General features: G+C 37.4%; 2 protein-coding genes across 4 annotated transcripts in view; both read left to right on the top strand.

Moving 5' to 3' along the window:
* Positions 2,306–8,181, top strand: LOC109231977 (calcium-dependent protein kinase 18-like). The gene is made up of 12 exons (XM_019397592.1): positions 2,306–3,049; positions 3,992–4,122; positions 4,236–4,277; positions 4,370–4,481; positions 4,568–4,646; positions 4,796–4,965; positions 5,447–5,573; positions 5,825–5,940; positions 6,042–6,149; positions 6,320–6,382; positions 7,236–7,409; positions 7,602–8,181. The coding sequence occupies exons 1-12, from the start codon at positions 2,621–2,623 to the stop codon at positions 7,755–7,757; spliced, it is 1,707 nt and encodes a 568-aa protein (XP_019253137.1). The 5' UTR covers positions 2,306–2,620; the 3' UTR covers positions 7,758–8,181.
* LOC109231976 (DNA-(apurinic or apyrimidinic site) lyase 2) overlaps positions 9,189–21,849 on the top strand; it is a 15,050-nt gene continuing 2,389 nt past the window's right edge. For 2 of the 3 annotated variants that reach the window (XR_002068868.1, XM_019397589.1), the window contains exons 1-8: positions 9,189–9,600; positions 11,185–11,412; positions 11,642–11,727; positions 13,105–13,220; positions 13,333–13,413; positions 13,732–13,932; positions 20,030–20,181; positions 20,965–21,560. Coding sequence is in view for 2 of the 3 variants with exons in the window: in XM_019397589.1 (XP_019253134.1) it covers positions 9,366–9,600; positions 11,185–11,412; positions 11,642–11,727; positions 13,105–13,220; positions 13,333–13,413; positions 13,732–13,932; positions 20,030–20,181; positions 20,965–21,560 (1,695 nt within the window). In the remaining variant the exon portion in view is untranslated. Of the gene's footprint in view, positions 9,601–11,184; positions 11,413–11,641; positions 11,728–13,104; positions 13,221–13,332; positions 13,414–13,731; positions 13,933–20,029; positions 20,182–20,959; positions 21,561–21,849 lie in introns of all 3 variants that reach the window. The other variant, XM_019397590.1, reaches the window with a different exon arrangement.

Below are 21,849 nucleotides of genomic sequence, written 5' to 3'. Positions count from 1 at the left end.
ACCTCGTTGTCATTATTATTATCCATGTGTTCTTGGGTTGAAGGTTGCCCCAAGAACTCTAGGGTGAACTCTTTCTCCTTCCTAAGTTGTCGCAAGTGTTTTTCCAATTCCTGTTTGTAAGGTATTACTTCTTTACAAGAAGTCGTGTCATACACCACATACTTAATCTATTGCCTGTACGCGGAGGAGAAACCCGTGAAGAACAAAATAAAAGTAAAAATAAAACTAAAAATAAATCCCTGAATTAGCACTACAAACTATTTCAAACACTATTGATTGCCAATCCCCAGCAACAACGCCAAAATTTGACGAGCGCAAAACACACACTTAAATTGTGCTCGCTAGTCAAAGATAGTATACTATAATATCGTATCCACAAGGATTGGATTTAAACAGTATTCTCGTAGTTTCTAGCTTGATTGCTGTCCAGGAGAACCAACAATTGGGATTTATATCACTAAGAATTGAAATTAACTAAGAATCTAAATTCTACAGCTATTGACTAGTGACTATCGAAGCAAGGAATAAGCAATTAAGATTATCAGTGGGAGAAGATAGGGTCTTGACAGGATAGGTGCAAGATAATTGTTCGGGATCTAACTCTAGATAATTCACTTCCAATATTCAAGTGAGTCTCTTGAATTCACTCTATTATTAGTTCAAATATTTAGCAAAAAATCCTCTCTCGATTAAGTCTTAACCTCACGACATGAATCGATTTAAGCACTGTGAAGATATGCAAGAATGCATAGCGGATCGGTCTTTAGGAAAACCTCTTTCGATTATTCTCCTAACTAGGTTTAATCAATGATTCAACTAGCCTCTTTCGATTACTTAGAAGAAACTGTGAACTCAACCAACAATATAATGCAAAGATATCACAAGTTATGCCTCTTTCAGTTACAAGAACTAGTGAATATAGATGCAACAATTAAATCTTCCAAAACGATTCAAATACATAAAAATAAATTTATAATCCACAAACAATCATCAATGCACCACATCCATCAAAACCCAAAAGGAACTACTCCATAGATACGGAGAAGTTTTTCACAAATATAACTAAAGTATAAAAAAACATAAATTCAATCCAAAACCGGATCTTGAGTGAGGAAGGAATGATGAAATCCTTGTGCTTGTGTTCTTCCAACTCCTCCTTAGCCTCCTTAGGTCGAAAATGTGTCAAAAGTCCCAGAAATAGTATTTTCTGGTGTATTTAAGCCATCCCCCAATAAACCCCGGACGAAATTGCCTTTTTTTTAAGCGGAAATGGGAAGTCACTCTAATATTTTTGTGCTTTCGCGTTGCGTCCCGCGCCGCGACATGCGGCGCACTTGTGGAAAATTCCAGAACACATAAAATAACAAAACCTGGGCATAACTTGCACTGCCGCATCGCCCTATGCGGCGCGACTGTGCAATTTTTACAAAGCTGTTTTGTTTCGTCGATTTTTGATATCTAGACTTGGTCCTTGACCCCCGAACGCGATCTGGGCTTAATTCCTTGGGCTTCTACTCAGACTTCAAAGTTTCAAATAGCTCGAATTCGCTCCGCAACATTTAAATAACTCGGAATCACTCCTACACGGCATAAAACACAAAATAATTGTAAAACACTCCTATTAAAGCTCAACACAAGTGCAGTGAATTAGAGTGCAATAAGCGATTAAAACACGAGATTACAGCCTACCATCAGGTTCGAGGGTGAGTATTGAAGATATCAGCGTTCCAATTATTAGTTGTCATTTTTTTCATGGCAGTTTAGAACTTATATTTCTATTTATGTATATTCAAATTGATAATGGATTTTCTTCATACCAGCGTTGTATTCTATTGCTTAGTTGCTCATAACTTGTGACACCAGTTCTTGGGGTAGTTTGTATTAAATCTCATATTTCATTATTCATTTGATAAACTTCAATTTAGGTTATCTTTTATGTTGCGTGATTTGCCTAGCGGATTATGTTACATGCCATCATAACTCGGTAGGATTTGGATCGTAACAAAGTATAAAACTAAACGGAATGTTAAATTATTTTAATAGTGGTCAAATATCGGTTTAACAATGGATTACACCATAATTTTTGAGTTTTTCAAACATGAAAATAATTAATCCTTACTTAATTTATTTTTTAAAATAAAATGGTCCATAAAAGAGGTTTTCCTAGGACGTGTGAAAAACGCTTCTAAGGAGTGGACTGGCTTTCTACTCCCCTTAGCAAAAACACAAAATCTTTTCATCTGCAAAATGCCAAAACAACCATAGATAAGTAAATAAATATCTTAATTGTAAAATATTTCAGATTTCACCATCCAAACTGGAAAAATTAGGGGGAGAACCCTTTCCCCCCTTCTCTCTCTCTCCTCTCTCTCTTCCAAAAAGTCTCTTTGACCACCACCATCACCACCCTCTCTTTCTTCCCTTCTTCCTTCTATCTACTTCAACCTTTCCTCCCTTAAATCTCCATTATTGTTTTCACATTCTGCAACCCAACCTTAATATATAAACATATTTTCCTGACCTTCTCTTTTCTTGAAATTATATGTATATTGATCTATGTTCAATTGTCTTATGATCTGAAAAAGGCAAAAGTTTGCACTTTTTCATCATTTTCACCAATATGGGCAGCTGTTTTTCTAGCTCTAAAGTTAGTGGCTCAAATAGCAATACCCCTTCTACAACTACTACAAATGTAAATGTTCATCACAACCGTCCTTCAACAACAACAACAACAACAACTGTTACATCAAGAAAACAAGAGGGGTCAAATTATAATAGAGAAAAAGGTAATATTAATACAAAAAACAGCCACCAAAAACAACAACCTAGGAGTTCTCAGCAAAATGTTGTTGTTAAGCCAAATTCAAGAAGACAAAGTGGAGGGGTTATTCCTTGTGGGAAAAGAACAGATTTTGGGTATGATAAAGATTTTGATAAGAGGTATACTATTGGTAAATTGTTGGGTCATGGCCAATTTGGGTATACATATGTTGCTACAGATAAATCTTCTGGAGATCGTGTTGCTGTTAAGAAAATTGAGAAAAACAAGGTATTACCATATTAAAAATCAGATTTTTTAGCTTCATTTGTTGATTTTTTTGGTTCTAACATTCATTTTACATGTATGTCTTGATTGTGGAATGTTTAATTCCTAGCGATGGTTTGTAGTCTTTTTATTTTTTTTAAATCTTGGATTGACTGGTAAATAGAGTTTCAATGGCTAATTATTGCCAATTATCATCATCTGTAGGCAGATGTAAAGTATGTCTTATGATAGCTTTGGCTCCGACTCTGTAGATGTGTTAAGAAATCCACTAAAGAAGTACAAATAGTAATAGATTTCGAACCTAGTAAATCAAATGAGCTGTGGTAGAATTCCGAGCTTGAACCCATAAAGTTAAAATCCGATTTGCCTTGTCAGGGGTGGCTAGAGGGTCAAGCATTAGCTTTAGGCCCCAAAATTTTGGGGGCCCTAATTTTTGTTTTTGTTTTTACTCGTGTCCGATATTCTCGTTGAGGCCTCGACTAATTTGAATTCGCACCAGCACTCTAACAGGATATCATCCATAGGGCTCAAACCCCATCTTGGCTTTAGGCCTCCAATGTTGTTGAGCCGCCCCTGGATCTGGTTGTACTTGAAATAAATGCTCTGTAGGCTCATATTGTTGATTGGGGTCTTTACGTTCCTAGAAAAGAATATCCATCAGCCAATGTAATGTTGGCTTTGTTAGTAGAACTCTATGTTTATCTAGTGCAATCACTGTCCATTTTGCTTGATTTGTCTTTTGTGGTTTGTAGACTTGTCGTCAGTTGTGGAGTTGTCATCCCTATAGGATGACGGGCTTATGAATGTTTGCAAATAAGAGTAATTTCATTTTGTTTTTCTTTTTCCTTTCTTCTATTGTCCAAGCTTGTTAACTTTTACTTTAATTGTATGATTATCCAGTCTGTTACAGTAGCAATATACCGTACTAATTCTTTTTTTCTGCAGATGGTTCTTCCAATTGCGGTTGAGGATGTGAAACGAGAAGTCAAGATATTGAAGGCCTTAGCTGGTCACGAGAATGTGGTTCAATTCTATAATTCATTTGAGGATGATAATTATGTCTACATCGTAATGGAGTAAGTTTGGTTTTTTGTTTTTTGATCTCTAACGTCCTAGTTTATTTCCCTACAACTGCTCCTTCCACTTGAATCACAAGTTAACGTTTTTCAATTTTTTTGTTTTTCTTTAGGTTATGTGAGGGTGGAGAACTATTGGACCGAATCTTGTCCAAGTAAGTATTCTGAAATTACCAGTTTCAGTTGATTATTCAACTTTCTGATTATGAAGTTTACTTATACGGGTTAAACATAATTTCTAAACCAGAAAAGATAGTCGATATACTGAGAAAGATGCGGCGATAGTTGTACGCCAGATGTTAAAAGTGGCTGCTGAGTGTCATTTACATGGTCTGGTGCATCGAGATATGAAACCTGAGGTGTGCAAACAGCTCAATACTACTTTTGTGCTTGGTAATGCTGCTTGATATTGTTTTCTTAAACAAATTTCTTTCTTTTTTTGTAGAATTTTCTCTTTAAATCCTCAAAGATGGATTCGCCATTAAAAGCCACAGATTTTGGTCTTTCAGACTTCATAAGACCAGGTAATTGGATTCTCTAGAAATCTAATGAGTTGTAAATTTTTATATAAAAACATCTTTCTGAAGTATTGATTTGTCAACGATCTAGGGGCTATTGTTATGGTTTTCTGTCTTAAAGTTAAAGACTAATCAGAGGAAAATTATAAATGCAGGGAAAAAATTCCAAGACATTGTTGGCAGTGCATATTATGTAGCCCCGGAGGTGTTAAAGCGTAGATCAGGACCTGAATCAGATGTATGGAGTATAGGTGTAATTACATACATTTTGCTATGTGGTCGTCGGCCTTTCTGGGACAAAACTGAGGATGGTATATTCAAGGAGGTGAGAATATTTTATGTGTAATTTCGTAACATTTCAACTTGTGTTTTAAATTGGGAAACCTAGGGAAAGGAAATCACAATTTTAAGGCTCTAATAGGGAATTAACATGCTGTATAAAAGTTACATGCTTACTTTTTTTCCTTGCAATAGGATGTTTCAGGTTTGTTTTTAACTTTAAGTGGTAGTTTGAAGTTTCCACTTCCTCAATAAATCTCCCATTAATTTGGAATTTCCGGGTTACTGTTCACCTTTTTGATATCATCTCATAAACATCCTAAGTCTTCGACCATCAATGCTTTTTCCTTTGTAGAGAAGCTGCTGCTATTTATTTTGTTAATTTTTCGCTTTTGACGTATGCTTCCTTTGAGAGTCCGATATCTAGAGCGTTTTCCTTCCTTTAAGATGTTTAACAATTTTTACATTTTGTAAATGCTCTGCGCTTTGCCTGTTTTTTTCTCTAACTTTGTTTCCGATATGCTAAGGTCTTACGAAACAAGCCTGATTTTCGTCGCAAGCCATGGCCAAACATAAGCAACAGTGCTAAAGATTTTGTAAAGAAATTACTGGTGAAGGATCCGCGCGCTAGACTTACTGCTGCTCAGGCCTTATGTAAGTAATATGTGATCCCGAATTAGTACTATTAAGTTTTATATATATATATATATATATATATATATATATATATATATATATATATATATATATATATATATACACACACACTTGTGGCATAGTGTTCCATATCAACTTGTGGCATAGTGTTCCAATCAACTTGCAAAAAGATGTTACTAATGTCGTTCCTTTAAATTTTTTGATACGATGAACAATTGTTTTGAAACTATCTGGTTGAACATTTTCAGCGCATCCATGGGTCCGAGAAGGAGGTGATGCATCTGAGATTCCACTCGACATTTCTGTTTTATCCAACATGCGGCAATTTGTCAGATATAGTCGCCTAAAACAGTTTGCTTTACGGGTAAGTTCATTGCTTTCTCCTCTACTAGACCTTTCTGTTTGATAAGGTTACTTCAGACATACGACACCTAAATTTCTGGATGCTGTTTCACCATCGGGCAGGCGTTAGCTAGCACACTTGATGAGGAGGAGCTCTCTGATCTGAAGGATCAATTTTCTGCAATTGATGTGGATAAGAATGGTGTCATCAGTCTTGAAGAAATGAGACAGGTATTGCTCATCTTTCATGTTGGAGCTTGTTTTTGTCCATTCAACTCTCAATGGCTATCGCCAAACATCTGAGGCACCTATATTTTGTGTCATCTTGATGCAAAACAATGTATATGCACATATATCTCGTCATCGGTTTTAGTGGCTTATTATATTCATTTCTAATGCAGGCCCTTGCCAAGGATCTCCCATGGAAAATGAAAGAGTCACGAGTTCTTGAGATTCTTCAAGCGGTAAACTTATTTATCTAAGAATGAAGTATCAGGAGCAAAACATGATATCTGATAAATAATTGCTTAAAAAATAGAAGGAACCTTTTGTCGACTTAAGCTGTTGCATGTTTGGAACTGCTTTATTATTCACATTCTCACCTAAGGGGGAAAAGAAGAAAACAAGAAGCATTTGCAGGCCTACAACCCCCACCCCCCCCCCCCCCCCCCCCCCCCCCCTCCTTACCCCATTAACCCTCCCCCCCTCAAACCAAACCCCCAACCCCCCCCCCCCCCCGTAAAAAAAAAAAAAAAGAAAAATGAAAGAGAAAAAGACTCCACCTTCAAACCAACTCCCCCACCCCCTCCCCAAAAAAAAAGAAAGAGAAAAAGAACATAAGAAGATAATAGCAAAGAATAGGTGCAAATTCTTGAAAAGAAATAGGTGACTAAATACACCAACGGTGTGACCTTGCGGTCAATGAAGTGGGATGAAAACCACGGGGAACTAGGGTTCAAATCCAACAGAGATAATAACATGCTAGGTGATTTCTTCCAAGTTCCAATCTCCCTAAGCTTTGGTGGGCGGAGTTACGTGCTACCTGCGCTGGTGGGAGGTAGCAGGTACTAAATGGAATAGTCGAGGTCGCTATAAATAAGAAAAAAGTAAAAAGAGATAAGTCACCAAATACTTGGGAGTTGCTTTATGATGGATTATATATTTCAAATAGTTCCTGCAGTGAAAATTACTCAACTGTCAATGCTAATATTGTTGTCAAATCTCAGTAGTTTTCATCATACACAATTTCATCACTTTCTACTATATGGTCTCTTGTGCAGTTCAAAGACCTAAAGTATTTTATTCATTGGTTTGCAGATTGATAGTAACACTGATGGGCTTGTTGATTTCCCGGAGTTTGTGGCCGCCACTCTACATGTCCATCAGTTGGAGGAGCATAATTCTACAAAATGGCAGCAAAGATCACAGGCTGCTTTTGAGAAATTTGATGTTGATAGAGATGGATTCATAACTCCTGAAGAACTTAAAATGGTTAGTATCTGATGTTTTCTGCTCAAGTGAAAACAGTGTTATTTACAGATTTCTTCCCAAGAGCAAGTGTTCATAGCATCTTGATTGTCAGTAATTACGATATTAACCATGTTGTTGACCAACCCTACAAATCAATTAACATAACGACATTTCTTATTTGGCTCTTACTTATGCGATACTATTGTTTTGCAGCACACGGGTTTGAAAGGCTCGATAGATCCACTTTTAGAGGAAGCGGACATTGACAAAGACGGGAAGATAAGCCTGTCAGAATTCCGTAGGCTTTTAAGAACTGCTAGTATGAGTTCACCAACTGTGAGAGATTCACGGAGAAATGTAGCTTTGTAAAGATGTATAAACGGAGAGGGTGGACGTCATCAGAAAATTTTGTGGGAAGACGACAATGCTCGTAGACATGTTTTCTTGTGCTTGCGCGCGCTGCATGTCTCTGAATGGAAGGCTCCCAAGATGATGGTATTTAGAGATACGTAGCATCGTGGCACTGTGTAGCTAGCGGTCGTCATGCCAAGTGTGTTTGCTGTTGAGTTTCCTTTTGTCCTTCACAAAAGAATTTTGGCATGAAATTGCTTTTTTCCCTAAACAACCAGTTTGAAATGTCTGTAATCTGGTAGTTCTAGTGTATATTCTTTCTCTGTTGTGAGTCTCCAGGTTCTTCCTCCTTTGAAATTCTAATATTATGTCATTATAAATATGCCATCAATGTAAATTGGCTGTATCAAAAGGTTTGTTTAGTACTCCCTCCGTTTCAGTTTATGTGAACCTATTTCCTTTTTGGTCCGTTCCAAAAGAATGACCCTTTTCTAAATTTGGAAACAATTTAGCTTAAACTATTCTACCCTTAATGAGAAGCTTTTATAAGCACACAAATACTTTGGACCCCTTTTTGACTTGTTTAGGAATACAAATTCCAAAAGTTTTCATTTTTTCTTAAACACTGTGTCCAATCAAACAGATTCATATAAATTGGAACGGAGGAAGTATGTTTTATGGCACTTGTTCAGAAACTTGGTTGAGAAAGGTTAGGTTTTAGCACCAAGGGCGTGGCCTGGTGATTCACGAGGGAGGAGAACTTATGAGGTTTCAGGTTCAAATTTCAGCAGAGGTAAATAATAAATATCAGATAATCTCTTCTCTTTCAATACCATCTAATGGAATAGTCGAGGTGAGCGTGGACACCACAAGGAAAGGAGAATTGGAAGAAACAACTTCAACATTTGCATGTATAAAATTTTGAAGAGATAAAGGGATACATATGAAATAGTCTAACTATAATGAATTAGTACTCTGCCCATTGTAGCTTGTTTGGATGGTTGTTACATATCGTTTCATGTATCATATTGTATTGTATTTATAAATATAACATTTAGATAGATTGTATCGTTTATCGTTGTTTTATAATGTCACGCACTAACAATATGAATAAACTTATAATATTTCAAAAAGAAAAAAAAGGCACATGGAAGAGTTATTATATCAAAAGATACGGGAAGGGATAAATATAGTAATTATTTAATAATAAAGAAGGATAAGATGAGAGAAAAATATAAGGTATCGATGCGATCACGCTATATCGATTATTACATAAAGTGGCATATTTAATGATGGATTTAATATACAATACAATAAAATTTAAGTAACAATCAACATAAATACTATATTTATATTTATTTGGCTATAAAAAATTCTGATTAATAAAATATAAAACTATATCATTTTTTTGTGAAGGGACTAATAAGGAACAATGCCAATGTGGCAATTGGCATACATATCAAAACGACCTCGTTTGTTCCCCACGAAGAACAGCAATGAGGCTTAAAACTGTTGGGAATGCACTACTCGGCACTTGCTTTCATTGTCGGAGCAGTGAATTTTTGAGGCTCAAATGCCGACGGAAAAAAATCAAACAGTGATGATTATCGGTTCTGCAATTTCTGAATGAAGAAAGGAATGAAGATAGTGACGTACAATGTGAACGGCTTAAGGCCGCGCATACAACAATACGGTTCACTTCCGAAACTTCTAGATTCACTCGACGCTGATATCATCTGTTTTCAGGAGACTAAATTGTCCAAACATGATTTACGAGCCGATTTGGTTCGTGCTGAGGGTTACGAGTCTTTCTTCTCTTGTACTCGTACTTCTGATCGTGGCCGCTCCGCTGGCTATTCCGGTAATTTTTAATGTTTTAGCTCTACTTTTTTACATTTTTATTTATGTTAGGTTACATGTTTGCAAGAGTTTAAGTTGTATGGGCTCACAGTGTAAAAATCAGGTCATTTGAAACGCAATTGCAAGTAACTTTAAGGAATGCTGCCTCAGTTCCAATTTTGAAATTTGTGGTCTTAAATACTACCTCCGTCCATCTTTACTTATCCACGTTTTACTGTATGAACCCTTGTTATAATATGTTGGGAACTGAATTGGAAACGATTAGTAGAACTTAATAATAAGAGTAAAATGGTAAGTTATATCTTGGTTTTTCAAGCTGGACAAGTAAAAGTGGACGTTTTTTTGTATAGTGGACAAGTAAAAGTGGATGGAGGGAGTATATTATAATATCTATGTAGTTATATAAGCTTGTCATTAAGGATAAAATGGAAAGTTTAAAGGAGGTCATTTTCTTGAAAACAGACTAAAAAGAAATAGGCTTACATAAATTGAAACAAAGGGAGTAACATCAATGGGTAATTTTAAATAAATGTTAAGTAACTTGATGTCAAAGGGTAAGTTACACTGATGGTGTAAAAATTTGTTAATGTATATAACTTTTGGTTAGGTATTTGTGTGTCAGTGTAAGAATAAGTGTGAGTTTTGGATAGGTTTTAAAATTCCTAATTTACTGTTTATTTAGTATTTTGGAATGAAATATGCCCGAATAGAGGGAATTTATTGAGTGTTGGAATGAAATATGCTCGAATAGATAGAGGATTAGTTGGCTGATTGATATGTAGTGTAAATTTCCATTAGCTCATTTTGTGTCAATCTCAGCAGCTGAGTTCTTTTTCCAATGAAATATTAGCTGAATTGATCTTCATTGATTGGGAAAGTTTGGCTAGCTCAATTGCAGGGTGTGTATGGTGTGGAACGAGCAATTCGTCGAAATTCCTTGACTTTGGATATCATGGTTAGATCATTTTTGAGTGTTTGGCTTGTAAAAAAATAGGCCGAGTATAGTAATAGTACAAGGTGGTGGATAGGGTATGCCTATAGTGTTTTTGTCATATTCATGAGTATTAAAGGTTGACAACAATGTCTAACTTTTGGTTGAAGCAAGTGACACAAAGTAAAAGTTAGAAATTTTGTAAAGGAAGAATGACTTTTTGCCTCCAAGGGACAGAAATCGTTTCCTCATTTTTTATATTTCTTCCAGCAATTGCAAGTAACCTAACACTGTAAAGTGATAAACATCTAAGAAAACATTTTCATCATAGCAACAACACCCTACATCTCTCTTTATCTTCATAATCTTGAAGTTGATGAACATAGAGAGTAGTCTTGTGGATTGCTAATAATAAAGTCTTGCAGGCTAAGCTATTCTTGGTGGAGCTTGTTTAGGAATTTGTTTTTGTGTATAAGTTTGAACGTTTCTTTTACGACTTGGTATCTGAAGTAGGGCAGTGCTAACTAATGCAAAAAGTTTCTGTAGGAGTGGAATGGCCTTAGTAAATTCTTCTTTTATTTTCATGTATGCATATATAGGCATGCATTACGGAGACAAATAGACAGATAATTGAATTTATGTCTACTTGTCCAGGTGTTGCAACATTTTGCCGTGTAAAATCTGCATTCTTGAGCAATGAGGTAGCTCTGCCAATTGCTGCAGAAGAGGGCTTCACTGGTCTCCTCAGGACATCTAACGGATATGAATCTAGAAAGGATGAGTGTCCTTCAATAGCAGAAGGCCTTGAGTGCTTTTCTAGAGATGAGCTTCTTAAAGCTGATAGTGAGGGACGTTGTCTGATTACTGATCATGGTCATTTTGGTGAGTACATGCTATCCCCGGAAACAATAGCGATGGATAATTTCTAATTGGAAGAACACATAGTCTAAACATTTGTTGAAAGCCCTGTCCTTTTCTTTTTCTGGCTCACTATGTGATATAACTCTTCAATATATTTTGTTTTTATTTTTTATTTTTTGATATTTTATTGCACATTCGAGTCTCTTACTCCCACCATAGCTTGGTCATTGACCAGTGTTTCTTCTTGCAGTTCTATTCAATATATATGGGCCCAGAGCTGTTCAGGATGACTCTGAGAGAATCCAATTTAAGCTGACGTTTTTCAAGATGTTAGAGGTAATCAATTCCCAATTTGGTTGTCAAATTATGAGAACCTGAGAAATGACATTTTCTTTTTTCCTATTTTCAATTACTAAATTAGCTTTTGCTCTATTGATGAGGAAATCTTGCACCAAATATATCAATAACTCCTGTAATCTTAGCATTAAGTTTGCTTTTTTTTTTCTTGATGATATGTCCACGACAGAGGTTCATTTTGAAATGTTAATCGCACCAAATCTTAGCACAAATTATTGAAATTGGGATCTAAGTAGAGCAGAATGGATATGGAGGATTCATATAGCCGCCCCCAACTAATTTGGGATCAAGGAGTAGTTGATCTAAATGTTAACATAAATTTCTATCAGTGTGTAGTGGTGGATAGGTTTAGAAAATGTCAGATTTCTATTTGGAAAATGTTGTGAGAATCCCATGTTGCTTTCCTCATTGTTGTCATTTATCTAAGGCTCCAAGTCTCGACCAGGCCCTGACTGCGGCTTTATAAAGCAACTCTGATATGTGGATGCGAATTTACAATTCTTTAGCTGGGAGAAGGTTGTTCTTAAACCCTTGGAATTAAGTTTTTGTGGGTTGTAATGGCTGTAGTATGTGATGAAGGATGTTAGGAATCTGAGGAGCTGGTATCATGCTTCAATTTTTGCTTGCCACATGGTGCCTTAGTTTTGTGTACTGGTCCAATAAATTACGGAAAAGGAGGTGATTATAGCAGAAATTAGGAAGATTGCCACTAGGATTGTGGTATGGCTAATCCTGCAAGGACGAGTTGGTCATTCTTCTAGAGATTTTATCATTTTTGTAGCATATTGAGCCTTGTTTGGTGATAGAAAGGTGACTATGATTGGCGTCGTCCCTTGGTGTGTTTATTTACTTAAAGTTTCTCCTTTTCTTATTAAAGATAAGGAAATGAAAAAATCAAAGTTACCTATTTAAAAAGAAAAGGCACAAGGAAGTGAAAGCATCAATTTGATTGATGTTTTAACTAATCGTATTACATACTTTACGTCCATTATTTATAGTTGTTTAATGCTATTTTGGTATCCTGCAATTCTCTATCTATTTTGTTAGCTAATTATTTTTGTCTCCATGTGACCTATAGGTCACGGGTTCGATCCTTGAAATATGCCAGTGATGCTTGCGTCACGGTAGACTGCCTACATTACACCCCCTTAGGGTGCAGCCCCTCCCCGGACCCTGCGTGAACGCGAGATGCTTCGTGCACCGGACTGCCCTTTATATATCTCTGCTATCTTTTCCAGGATATTATGTCTATTAGCATATTTCTTCATTGACTGCAGAAATAGCCTGTTACTTACAGTGTAAACATGCATTTCTGAACTTCACACTCTTTGCTTCATACTATTCATTTTTATGTAGAGAAGATGGGAGTGTCTCCTGCATCAAGGAAGGAGGATTATCATCATAGGGGATCTCAATATTGCTCCTGCTGCCATAGACCGCTGTGACGCAGAACCTGATTTTGAGAAGAACGAGTAAGCTGCTTCATGAAATATTGTATATGCAAGATATAGATTAATTCTTTGGGCTCGTTTTATTAAGATAACAATTCTACTTGGTAACTGGTTAATTTCCATTGCGTTGCAGGTTCAGGAAATGGTTTAGATCGTTATTATTGCAGAATGGAGGGCGTCTCCTTGATGTTTTTAGAGCAAAACATCCTGATAGGTTTCTCTCTTCCTACTTATCTTTACTTTTGTAATCTTCTAATTCTCTCTACACAGCTAAGGGGAAAACGGAGGAAATCATGTTCATTGTTAATTCCTCATGACATGCGAAGTGCTTCTAAAGGTCATTTTTTTAGTCCTTCTCCGTTCGTTTTTCCACAAAAGCACATACCGGATGAAACTTTCATTGTTTTTCAAAGTCAAATAAGAAATGAGATAAGAGTAGTCATCCTCATCTCCTTAATTTGTATTTCTTGTCATCTTGTTATGTGAACCTTTTGTCATCTTACTTCATCTGTATTTTGCATTTTTTCTACAGAAAAGGAGCCTATACTTGCTGGTCGCAGAGTACAGGAGCCGAGGAATTTAATTTTGGTTCTAGGATTGACCATATACTTAGTGCAGGATCATGCTTGCATGGTGAGGAAAATCAAGAAGGGCACGACTTTGGTACTTGCCATGTTGCAGAGTGTGACATATTGATGCAATTTCAAAGGTGGAAACCTGGAAATACGCCAAGGTAAACTTTAGCTATTTGTAGTATGGAAAATTACATGATCGCATTATGGATGAATGACCTTCGAAGCATGAACGCTCGTAAACAAGTGAGGATAGTTCTGAAAGAGATAATAATGTAACTTAGCTGCTCGATATCAGTAGACATTAGTTTGATCTGATTACCTGTATGCTTTGCTGCGATGGAAAGATTTGTGTTACTATTTCGTAAATCTGTCATGTTACAATTTCTATTAATCTGTTATAAGGATATACAACAACAACAAAAAACCCAGAAGTAAAAATTTATAAGGATATAGCAAGTAAAAATTCCAACTTGTATTTTTAGTTGTGAGAAAGCACGGGAGAAAAATATGTTATTGATATTCTATTCAATTATAATACAATGAGCCCTATTTATACAATGCATATCCTACTCCTACTCTATGTGAGAGTAGGACTAATTCACGTTATTTACGTAACTATCTTACACTCCCCCTTAAGCTAGTGCATACAAATCATATGTAAATAATACGAGGACCGGTGAGGGACTTGGTGAAAATATTTGCAAACTGATCGTTCGACTTCCCAAACTTTGTAGTAATATCTCCTGAGAGTATCTTTCTCTAAAGAAGTGACATTCAATCTCAATGTGTTTAGTTCTCTCACGGAATATCAGATTTGATGCAATATGAAGGACATCTTGATTATCACACACAAGCTCCATCTTGTTGATCTAACAAATTTCAACTCCTTGAGCAACTCTTTGATCCAAACTAGCTCACATGTTACCATAGCCATTGCTCGACACTCTGCTTCTGCACTAGACCGAACAACCGCATTCTGTTTTTTGCTCTTCCAAGATACCAAATTACCTCCTACTAAAACATAATATTCCAGACATAGAACGTTTATCAGAAAGGGATCCTGCCCAATCAGCATCTGAGTATCCCAACGATCTGCTCATGGCCTCGATCCTCAAACAATAATCCTTTACCCGGAGCTGATTTTGTATACCGAAGAATGCAGACAACTGCATCCCAATGACTATCACAAGGAGAATCCATAAACTGACTCACAACACTCACAGGAAAGGAAATGTCAGGTCTGGTGACTGTGAGGTAATTTAGTTTACCAACCAGCCGCCTATATCTTGCAGGATCACTAAGAGGCTTCCGCTGTCCTGGCAGAAGTTTAGAATTCGGATCCATAGGAGTATCAACAGGTATACAACCTGTCATTCCCGTCTCCTAAAAAATGTCCAAGGTATACTTCCGTTGTGAGATCACAATACCTAAGCTAGACTGAGCTACCTCAATACCTAGAAAATACTTTAATCTGCCCAGATCCTTAGTTTGAAAGTGCTGAAAGAGATGGTTTTTCAACCTATTAATACCATCCTGATCATTGCCTGTAATAACAATATCGTCAACATAAACCACCAGATAAATACATAGATTTGAAGCAGAATGCCGATAAAATACAGAGCGATCAACTTTACTACGAGTCATGCTCAACACTTGAATTACTGTGCTGAATTTACCAGACCAGGCTCGAGGAGACTGCTTTAGACCATAGAGGGACCGGCGTAACTGATATGCATGGCCACTAGACTCCCCCTAGCAACAAGACCAGGTGGTTGCTCCATATAAACCTCATCCTCAAGATCACCGTGAAGAAAAGCATTCTTAATGTCTAACTGATAGAGAGGCCAATGGCGAACAACAACCATGGATAGAAAAAGGCGGATTGATGCTATTTTAGCCACGTGAGAGAAAGTGTCACTATAATCGAGCCCAAATATCTAAGTATACCCTTTGGCAACAAGATGAGCCTTAAGTCGATCAACCTGGTCATCTGGACCAACTTTGACTGCATACACCCAACGACAACCAACAGTTGTTTTACGTGAATGAAGAGGAACAAGCTCCCAAGTACCACTCGTATGTAAAGCAGACATCTCGTCAATCATAAGCTTGTCACCATCATGGATGAGACAATGCTTCACCTGTAGACTTAGGGATGGAAACAGAGGACAAAGATGTTACAAACGCATAGTAGGGTGATGATAGACGATGATAACTTAAACCAACATAATGGGAATTAAGATTAAGTGTGGACCGTATACCTTTTCGAAGTGCAACCGGTTGACTAAGAGGCGACAAGTCCGCAGTAGGAGAAGGGTGCAGGACGTGAATCAGCTCGACCTGATGCTGAGCGTGGACGATGATGATAAGTTAGGAGTAGTGGAGCTTTAGGTGGTGGAGCTGAAACTTGAGCTGTATGTGGTGGAGTTGGAACTGGAGCTGTAGGTGGTGGAGTTGGGACTAGAGCTGTAGGTGGTGGAGCTGGAGTTGTGGAGGAAGATGAATGGGAAATAATGATTGAATCTCCAAAATATGGAACTGGTAGCACCTTAGAAATATCACCTTAGAAATATCTAAATAGTCACTTGGACGTGTAAAGTATGACTGGGTTTTAAAGAAGGTAACATTAGCGGACATAAGCTACCGCTGGAGGTCAGGTGAATAGCATCGATATCTCTTTTGGGTTCTCGAGTAACCCAGAAGTACGCACTTAAGAGCACGAGGAGCTAACTTATCTTTTTCTGAATTAAGGTTATGAACAAAACACATGCTCCCAAAGGTAAAGGGTGGAAGAGAGAACAAAGGTGAGTGGAGAAAGAAGACAGAGAATGGAACTTGATTCTGGATAGCTGAGGATGACATACGATTAATAAAATATTTAGATGTGAGAACTGCATCCCCCAAAAACGCAGCAGAAGATGAGATTGTATGAGTAGGGTACAAGCAGTTTCAATGAGATGTTTATTCTTTCTTTCCGCTACCCATTTTGTTGAGATGTGTACGGACAAGATGTTTGATGAATGATTCCAATGAGAGTTCATAAACTGCTGAAATGGGGAAGATAAATACTCTAGGGCATCAGTGTTATCAAAGGCAAAAAGTGCAAAAAAGCTATGAGGTATGTTGGGGCTTTAAGCGCAAAGTGCAAATAAAGCGTGGGCTTTAAAGAAAGACGCAAATGGAGAAAAACGACAAATATGTATGTGTAGTCCAAGACTAATATCTATAAGCATGAATACCAAATATATAGACAAGGAAATTGAAGAAATTTATGATAAAGTGGAATATCAACTGTTTAGTGTCGCCTTTTCAGAATTACGCTCATTGGCAAGGAAAAGAATGCCTTAGAGCCTTGATGACAACAATGAAGTGCCTAAACGAGGCGAAAAACTCACCATGTTTTGAGCCTCGCTTCAAGGCTTAAGTGCGCTTTAAGCACGCCTTTGATAACACTGTAGGGCATTATCACTATGAAATATTCGGATACAAACCCCAAATTGATTTTGAATTTCAGCGTAGAAGGTCTGAAAAATAAAAAACAATTCGGATCGATTTTTCATCAAAAATATCCAAGCGCACCTGGAATAATCATCAATGAAACTGACAAAGTAGCGGAATCCCAAGGTAGAACTCACCCGACTAGGACCCCAAAAATCTGAATGGACTAAAGTGAAAGGTGACTCTGCTTGATAATCATTTCCCTCGGCGTCCTGATAATCAATAATAAACCATACTTCTTATTTGCATATTACACATGCTGATTTCTTTCACATTCTGGAATAAATTTTGGCAAAAACAACAATAAACTTGATTTAAAGTAGTGCCTCCGAAATGTGTGAGCAGACATCTATATCAAAAAAGTTCGAGTAAAACAATCGCAACAGTGTCCAATAAAATTAATATTCAGATGCGACTTGACTAGAGACTCTCACCAAGAGTTTGCTGACTCCCGTAGACCTGGGGATGGTATCTGGTAGACAATGATGGGGTGCTATGCTCCAATACTTCAGGGATTTCCACTAAACTCGTGTAAACTGGAACATGATCAGAACCTTCTAATTTGATGCTCCTCCCTCCTTTCCACCTGTAGAATGTAGATTCTCAAGTGTGATTGCGAGATCCTCCATCACCATGTTATGGGTCAATGAGTGACAAAAATTGTTAACTCAAACGTTAATGAACAATTGAATATCCAATCAGAAGAGTTGGCCAATCATGTATGTGCTTAACTCCTCATCTACTTTTGGAGATAATCTTTTGCACTATATATTTTTCACAGGAAACAAGAGCCACAGAATATAACTAATGTTAGATAGTTATGTAAATAACATGAATTAGTCCTAGTCCCACATAGAATAGGAGTAGGACATGCGTTGTATAAATAGGGCTCATTGTATTATAATTGAATAAAATATCAATAATATATTTTTCTCCTGTACTTTCTCGCATGGTATCAGAGCAATAGCGAGAAAATACTTGTTGTGCAATCTACCAGCGATTCCGAGAAAAAACAGTTTGCCGTGCAACTTTTTCGGTGGTTGTTTGCGTCAAAGTCACTATTTATCAGTGTTGTGCACAAACCAACACCACAATAAGGTCCGTCGTAGTCCTACGAACAAACCCCATCAAACCTCACCGGAAAAATCTGCCCCATGCGGCCTCACGCGCCGGACAGACAGAAATTTCTCCGACAAGATTTGTGCACGCGTCGGGCGCGTGAGCCCTCTTCCAACCAGATTCTGATTTAGAAAGAATAAGGTAACAAAGTCCATTTGATTCACGCTTGGTACCAATGATCTGCCCCGTATTGCGTTTCTGTATAAAAACAAGGTCATAAGGAAATAAAACAGAGCATTTAAGTGATTTGGCTAAGCGACTAACGACTATGAGATTAAAAGGACTACTGAGAACATAAAGAACTGAATCTAAAGTTAAGGAAGGAAGTGGACTTGCTTGACCTATTCCAGCTGCCATGGTTTGAGATCCGTTGGCCATTGTGACTGTTGGAAGAGATTGAGAATATGAAATAGTAGTGAAAAGAGATCTGTTACCAGAAATGTGATCAGATGCATATGAATCAATGATCCAAGAATCGGAGGATGAAGGGGAGACACAAGTCATGCTATTACCTGTTTGAACAATGGAAGCTATCTCTGAAGATGTCTGTTTATATGCTTTGTACTGAAGGAACTCAATATAATCTGGTAGAGAAACCAAACTATTCATAGTATCGGATCTCATTTCGCTACAACCAATTTATCAAATTCTTGACTAAAACTTATATGGTTAACCTTAGAATGCCAAATCAGAACAAGTTAAGCTGGAGACTTCCTTTTTATTCTTAGTTAGGGGGAGTTGGAAAGGGAAAGACGACCTCGGGAAACCAAGTTCTTCCCTTGAAATCGTGAAAAACTTAAGAAATATCTGAGAAAACACTGTTCACAACAGAAAAAGCACTGTTTACATCGGAATCAATGTTCACGCTGGAAAAAGTGCATTGTTCATGCGGGAAAAAAATAAGTTGTCGAAACTTGGTTTAAATTGGATGGTTAGGCTCGGAATTACTGTGCGAGTCAGCTGTCCTGAAGGACCTCTGTCAGAATCTGGTTGGAAGAGGGCTCACGCGCCCGACGCGTGCACAAATCTTGTCGGAGAAATTTCTGTCTGTCCGGCGCGTGAGGCCGCATGGGGCAGATTTTTCCGGTGAGGTTTGATGGGGTTTGTTCGTAGGACTACGACGGACCTTATTGTGGTGTTGGTTTGTGCACAACACTGATAAATAGTGACTTTGACGCAAACAACCACCGAAAAAGTTGCACGGCAAACTGTTTTTTCTCGGAATCGCTGGTAGATTGCACAACAAGTATTCTCTCGCTATTGCTCTGATACCATGCGAGAAAGTACAGGAGAAAAATATATTATTGATATTTTATTCAATTATAATACAATGAGCCCTATTTATACAACGCATGTCCTACTCCTATTCTATGTGGGACTAGGACTAATTCATGTTATTTACATAACTATCTAACATTAGTTATATTCTGTGGCTCTTGTTTCCTGTGAAAAATATATAGTGCAAAAGATTATCTCCAAAAGTAGCTGAGGAGTTAAGCACATACATGATTGGCCAACTCTTCTGATTGGATATTCAATTGTTCATTAACGTTTGAGTTAACAATTTTTGTCACTCATCGACCCATAACATGGTGATGGAGGATCTCGCAATCACACTTGAGAATCTACATTCTACAGGTGGAAAGGAGGGAGGAGCATCAAATTAGAAGGTTCTGATCATGTTCCAGTTTACACGAGTTTAGTGGAAATCCCTGAAGTATTGGAGCATAGCACCCCATCATTGTCTACCAGATACCATCCCCAGGTCTACGGGAGTCAGCAAACTCTTGGTGAGAGTCTCTAGTCAAGTCGCATCTGAATATTAATTTTATTGGACACTGTTGCAATTGTTTTACTCGAACTTTTTTGATATAGATGTCTGCTCACACATTTCGGAGGCACTACTTTAAATCAAGTTTATTGTTGTTTTTGCCAAAATTTATTCCAGAATGTGAAAGAAATCAGCATGTGTAATATGCAAATAAGAAGTATGGGTTTATTATTGATAGGAGTAGGTAGTATTAGAGCAGCAAACAATCTAGGGCGTTCATATTCATGCTAGTTACCTAGTGCGTCAAATCAATCTCTTATTTCTTTTTCTCCAAGAGTCTAAGTTCAGATCAACTCAAAATAAAGTGGAAAAGAAATTAATCTAGCATAGCTGTTAGTCTCGATTCTGTTTGTCTCTAGGAAGGGAGGTCATCATAATGTCTAAAAGTAGAGGAATGTCGCGGAAATTATACTTCAGGAAAAAATCAATCTAACCTATATCTTTCTTACATTTTCCGAAAGGCTTTTAAGCAGTAAGTAGTCAGTTACTGCAACCAAAAGGATCATGCTTGATTGCCAATAAAGTGATATGAGGAGTTTGTAATGTTTACATTTCTGTGTTCCATATTCATGTTTTGTCAAGTATAACTAGTTGTGTTTATCCATCAGTCAAGGTGTCTTTTTACTCATCATGTATGTTTTGAGTTACTGTGTTAAGTTTGGTTTTTGTAAATATAGTGCGACATTGCGTTCAGTTTATCATATTATAGTTTGTTGCTGAAATTTTCTGCTCAAAAGTGCAGTGTCTATGTTCACAAGAAGGCAATCAATTGAGCAAGTTATTTCAGAGGAAAGGGTAAGCCCTCTGTTCCCAAGTCATGAAAAGTTTACCTCAACGCCAGAGAACTACGATAGTAAAGCTTCGCAAATTAGGGTGCTTGGTTCTCGAAGTAATGCTAATATTCTGCCGAGCATTGTAGCCAAGAAGAAATCAAGGCATGGTCAGGGGTCTCAGCTCACGCTCAACTCATTCTTCCAGAAATGCACTAGAAGCGAGACTTCTGACAGTAGCTCTGCTGATTCTAAAATTTGTCAGACAGACATTTCTTACTCTCAGACTGACCTCAATGGAGTTCCTTCTGCTGATGATGAAAGTGGTCCTTCAAAGGACTGCAGATTAAATGCTATTGACAATATTCAAAATGAAGGCCATGTAGATGCATGCGATTCAGATAAAGAGAAGAGGAAAGTGGCATTACAGGAGTGGCAAAGGATTCAACAATTAATGCAGAATAGTGTACCTCTTTGTAAGGGCCATCGAGAACCTTGTGTTCCACGGATTGTTAAAAAAGCAGGCCCCAATTTGGGCCGCAGATTTTATGTCTGTGCTCGAGCTGAGGTATGTCTCATTGTTAGTGGTAGAGTTAAATACTTTGTAAGCAAAGACGTAAGATATTTGTAGATATCAATATGAGTTTAAAAGAATGAAGAAAAAGTCATGTGTCAATTGTGGAAAATGGGTGCCCCCCTTTATCTACCTGATACACTTCATTATAAATTTTATAACAGAATATAGTAAGGGCTGGAGCCGGGTTTTTCTTGGGGGGGGGGGGTAGGGGGTACTAGTTGTAGTGTGTGAGTCGATGTGAAGTCATTTTGATAGTTTTCTAGTACTTACAACCGTTAAG

The sequence above is a fragment of the Nicotiana attenuata genome, chromosome 9 (genome assembly GCF_001879085.1).
Source record: "Nicotiana attenuata strain UT chromosome 9, NIATTr2, whole genome shotgun sequence".
Lineage (NCBI taxonomy): Eukaryota > Viridiplantae > Streptophyta > Magnoliopsida > Solanales > Solanaceae > Nicotiana > Nicotiana attenuata.
The sequence above is the reverse complement of the archived record's forward strand: the minus strand, read 5'-3'. Positions and strand labels throughout refer to the sequence as shown.

Coding starts and splice junctions, on each gene's coding strand:
- LOC109231977 (XM_019397592.1), top strand. CDS start 2,621: ATGGGCAGCTGTTTTTCTAGCTCTAAAGTTAGTGGCTCAAATAGCAAT. Junction 4,966..5,446: donor AGGATGGTATATTCAAGGAG/GTGAGAATATTT, acceptor CGATATGCTAAG/GTCTTACGAAACAAGCCTGA. Junction 7,410..7,601: donor CTCCTGAAGAACTTAAAATG/GTTAGTATCTGA, acceptor ATTGTTTTGCAG/CACACGGGTTTGAAAGGCTC.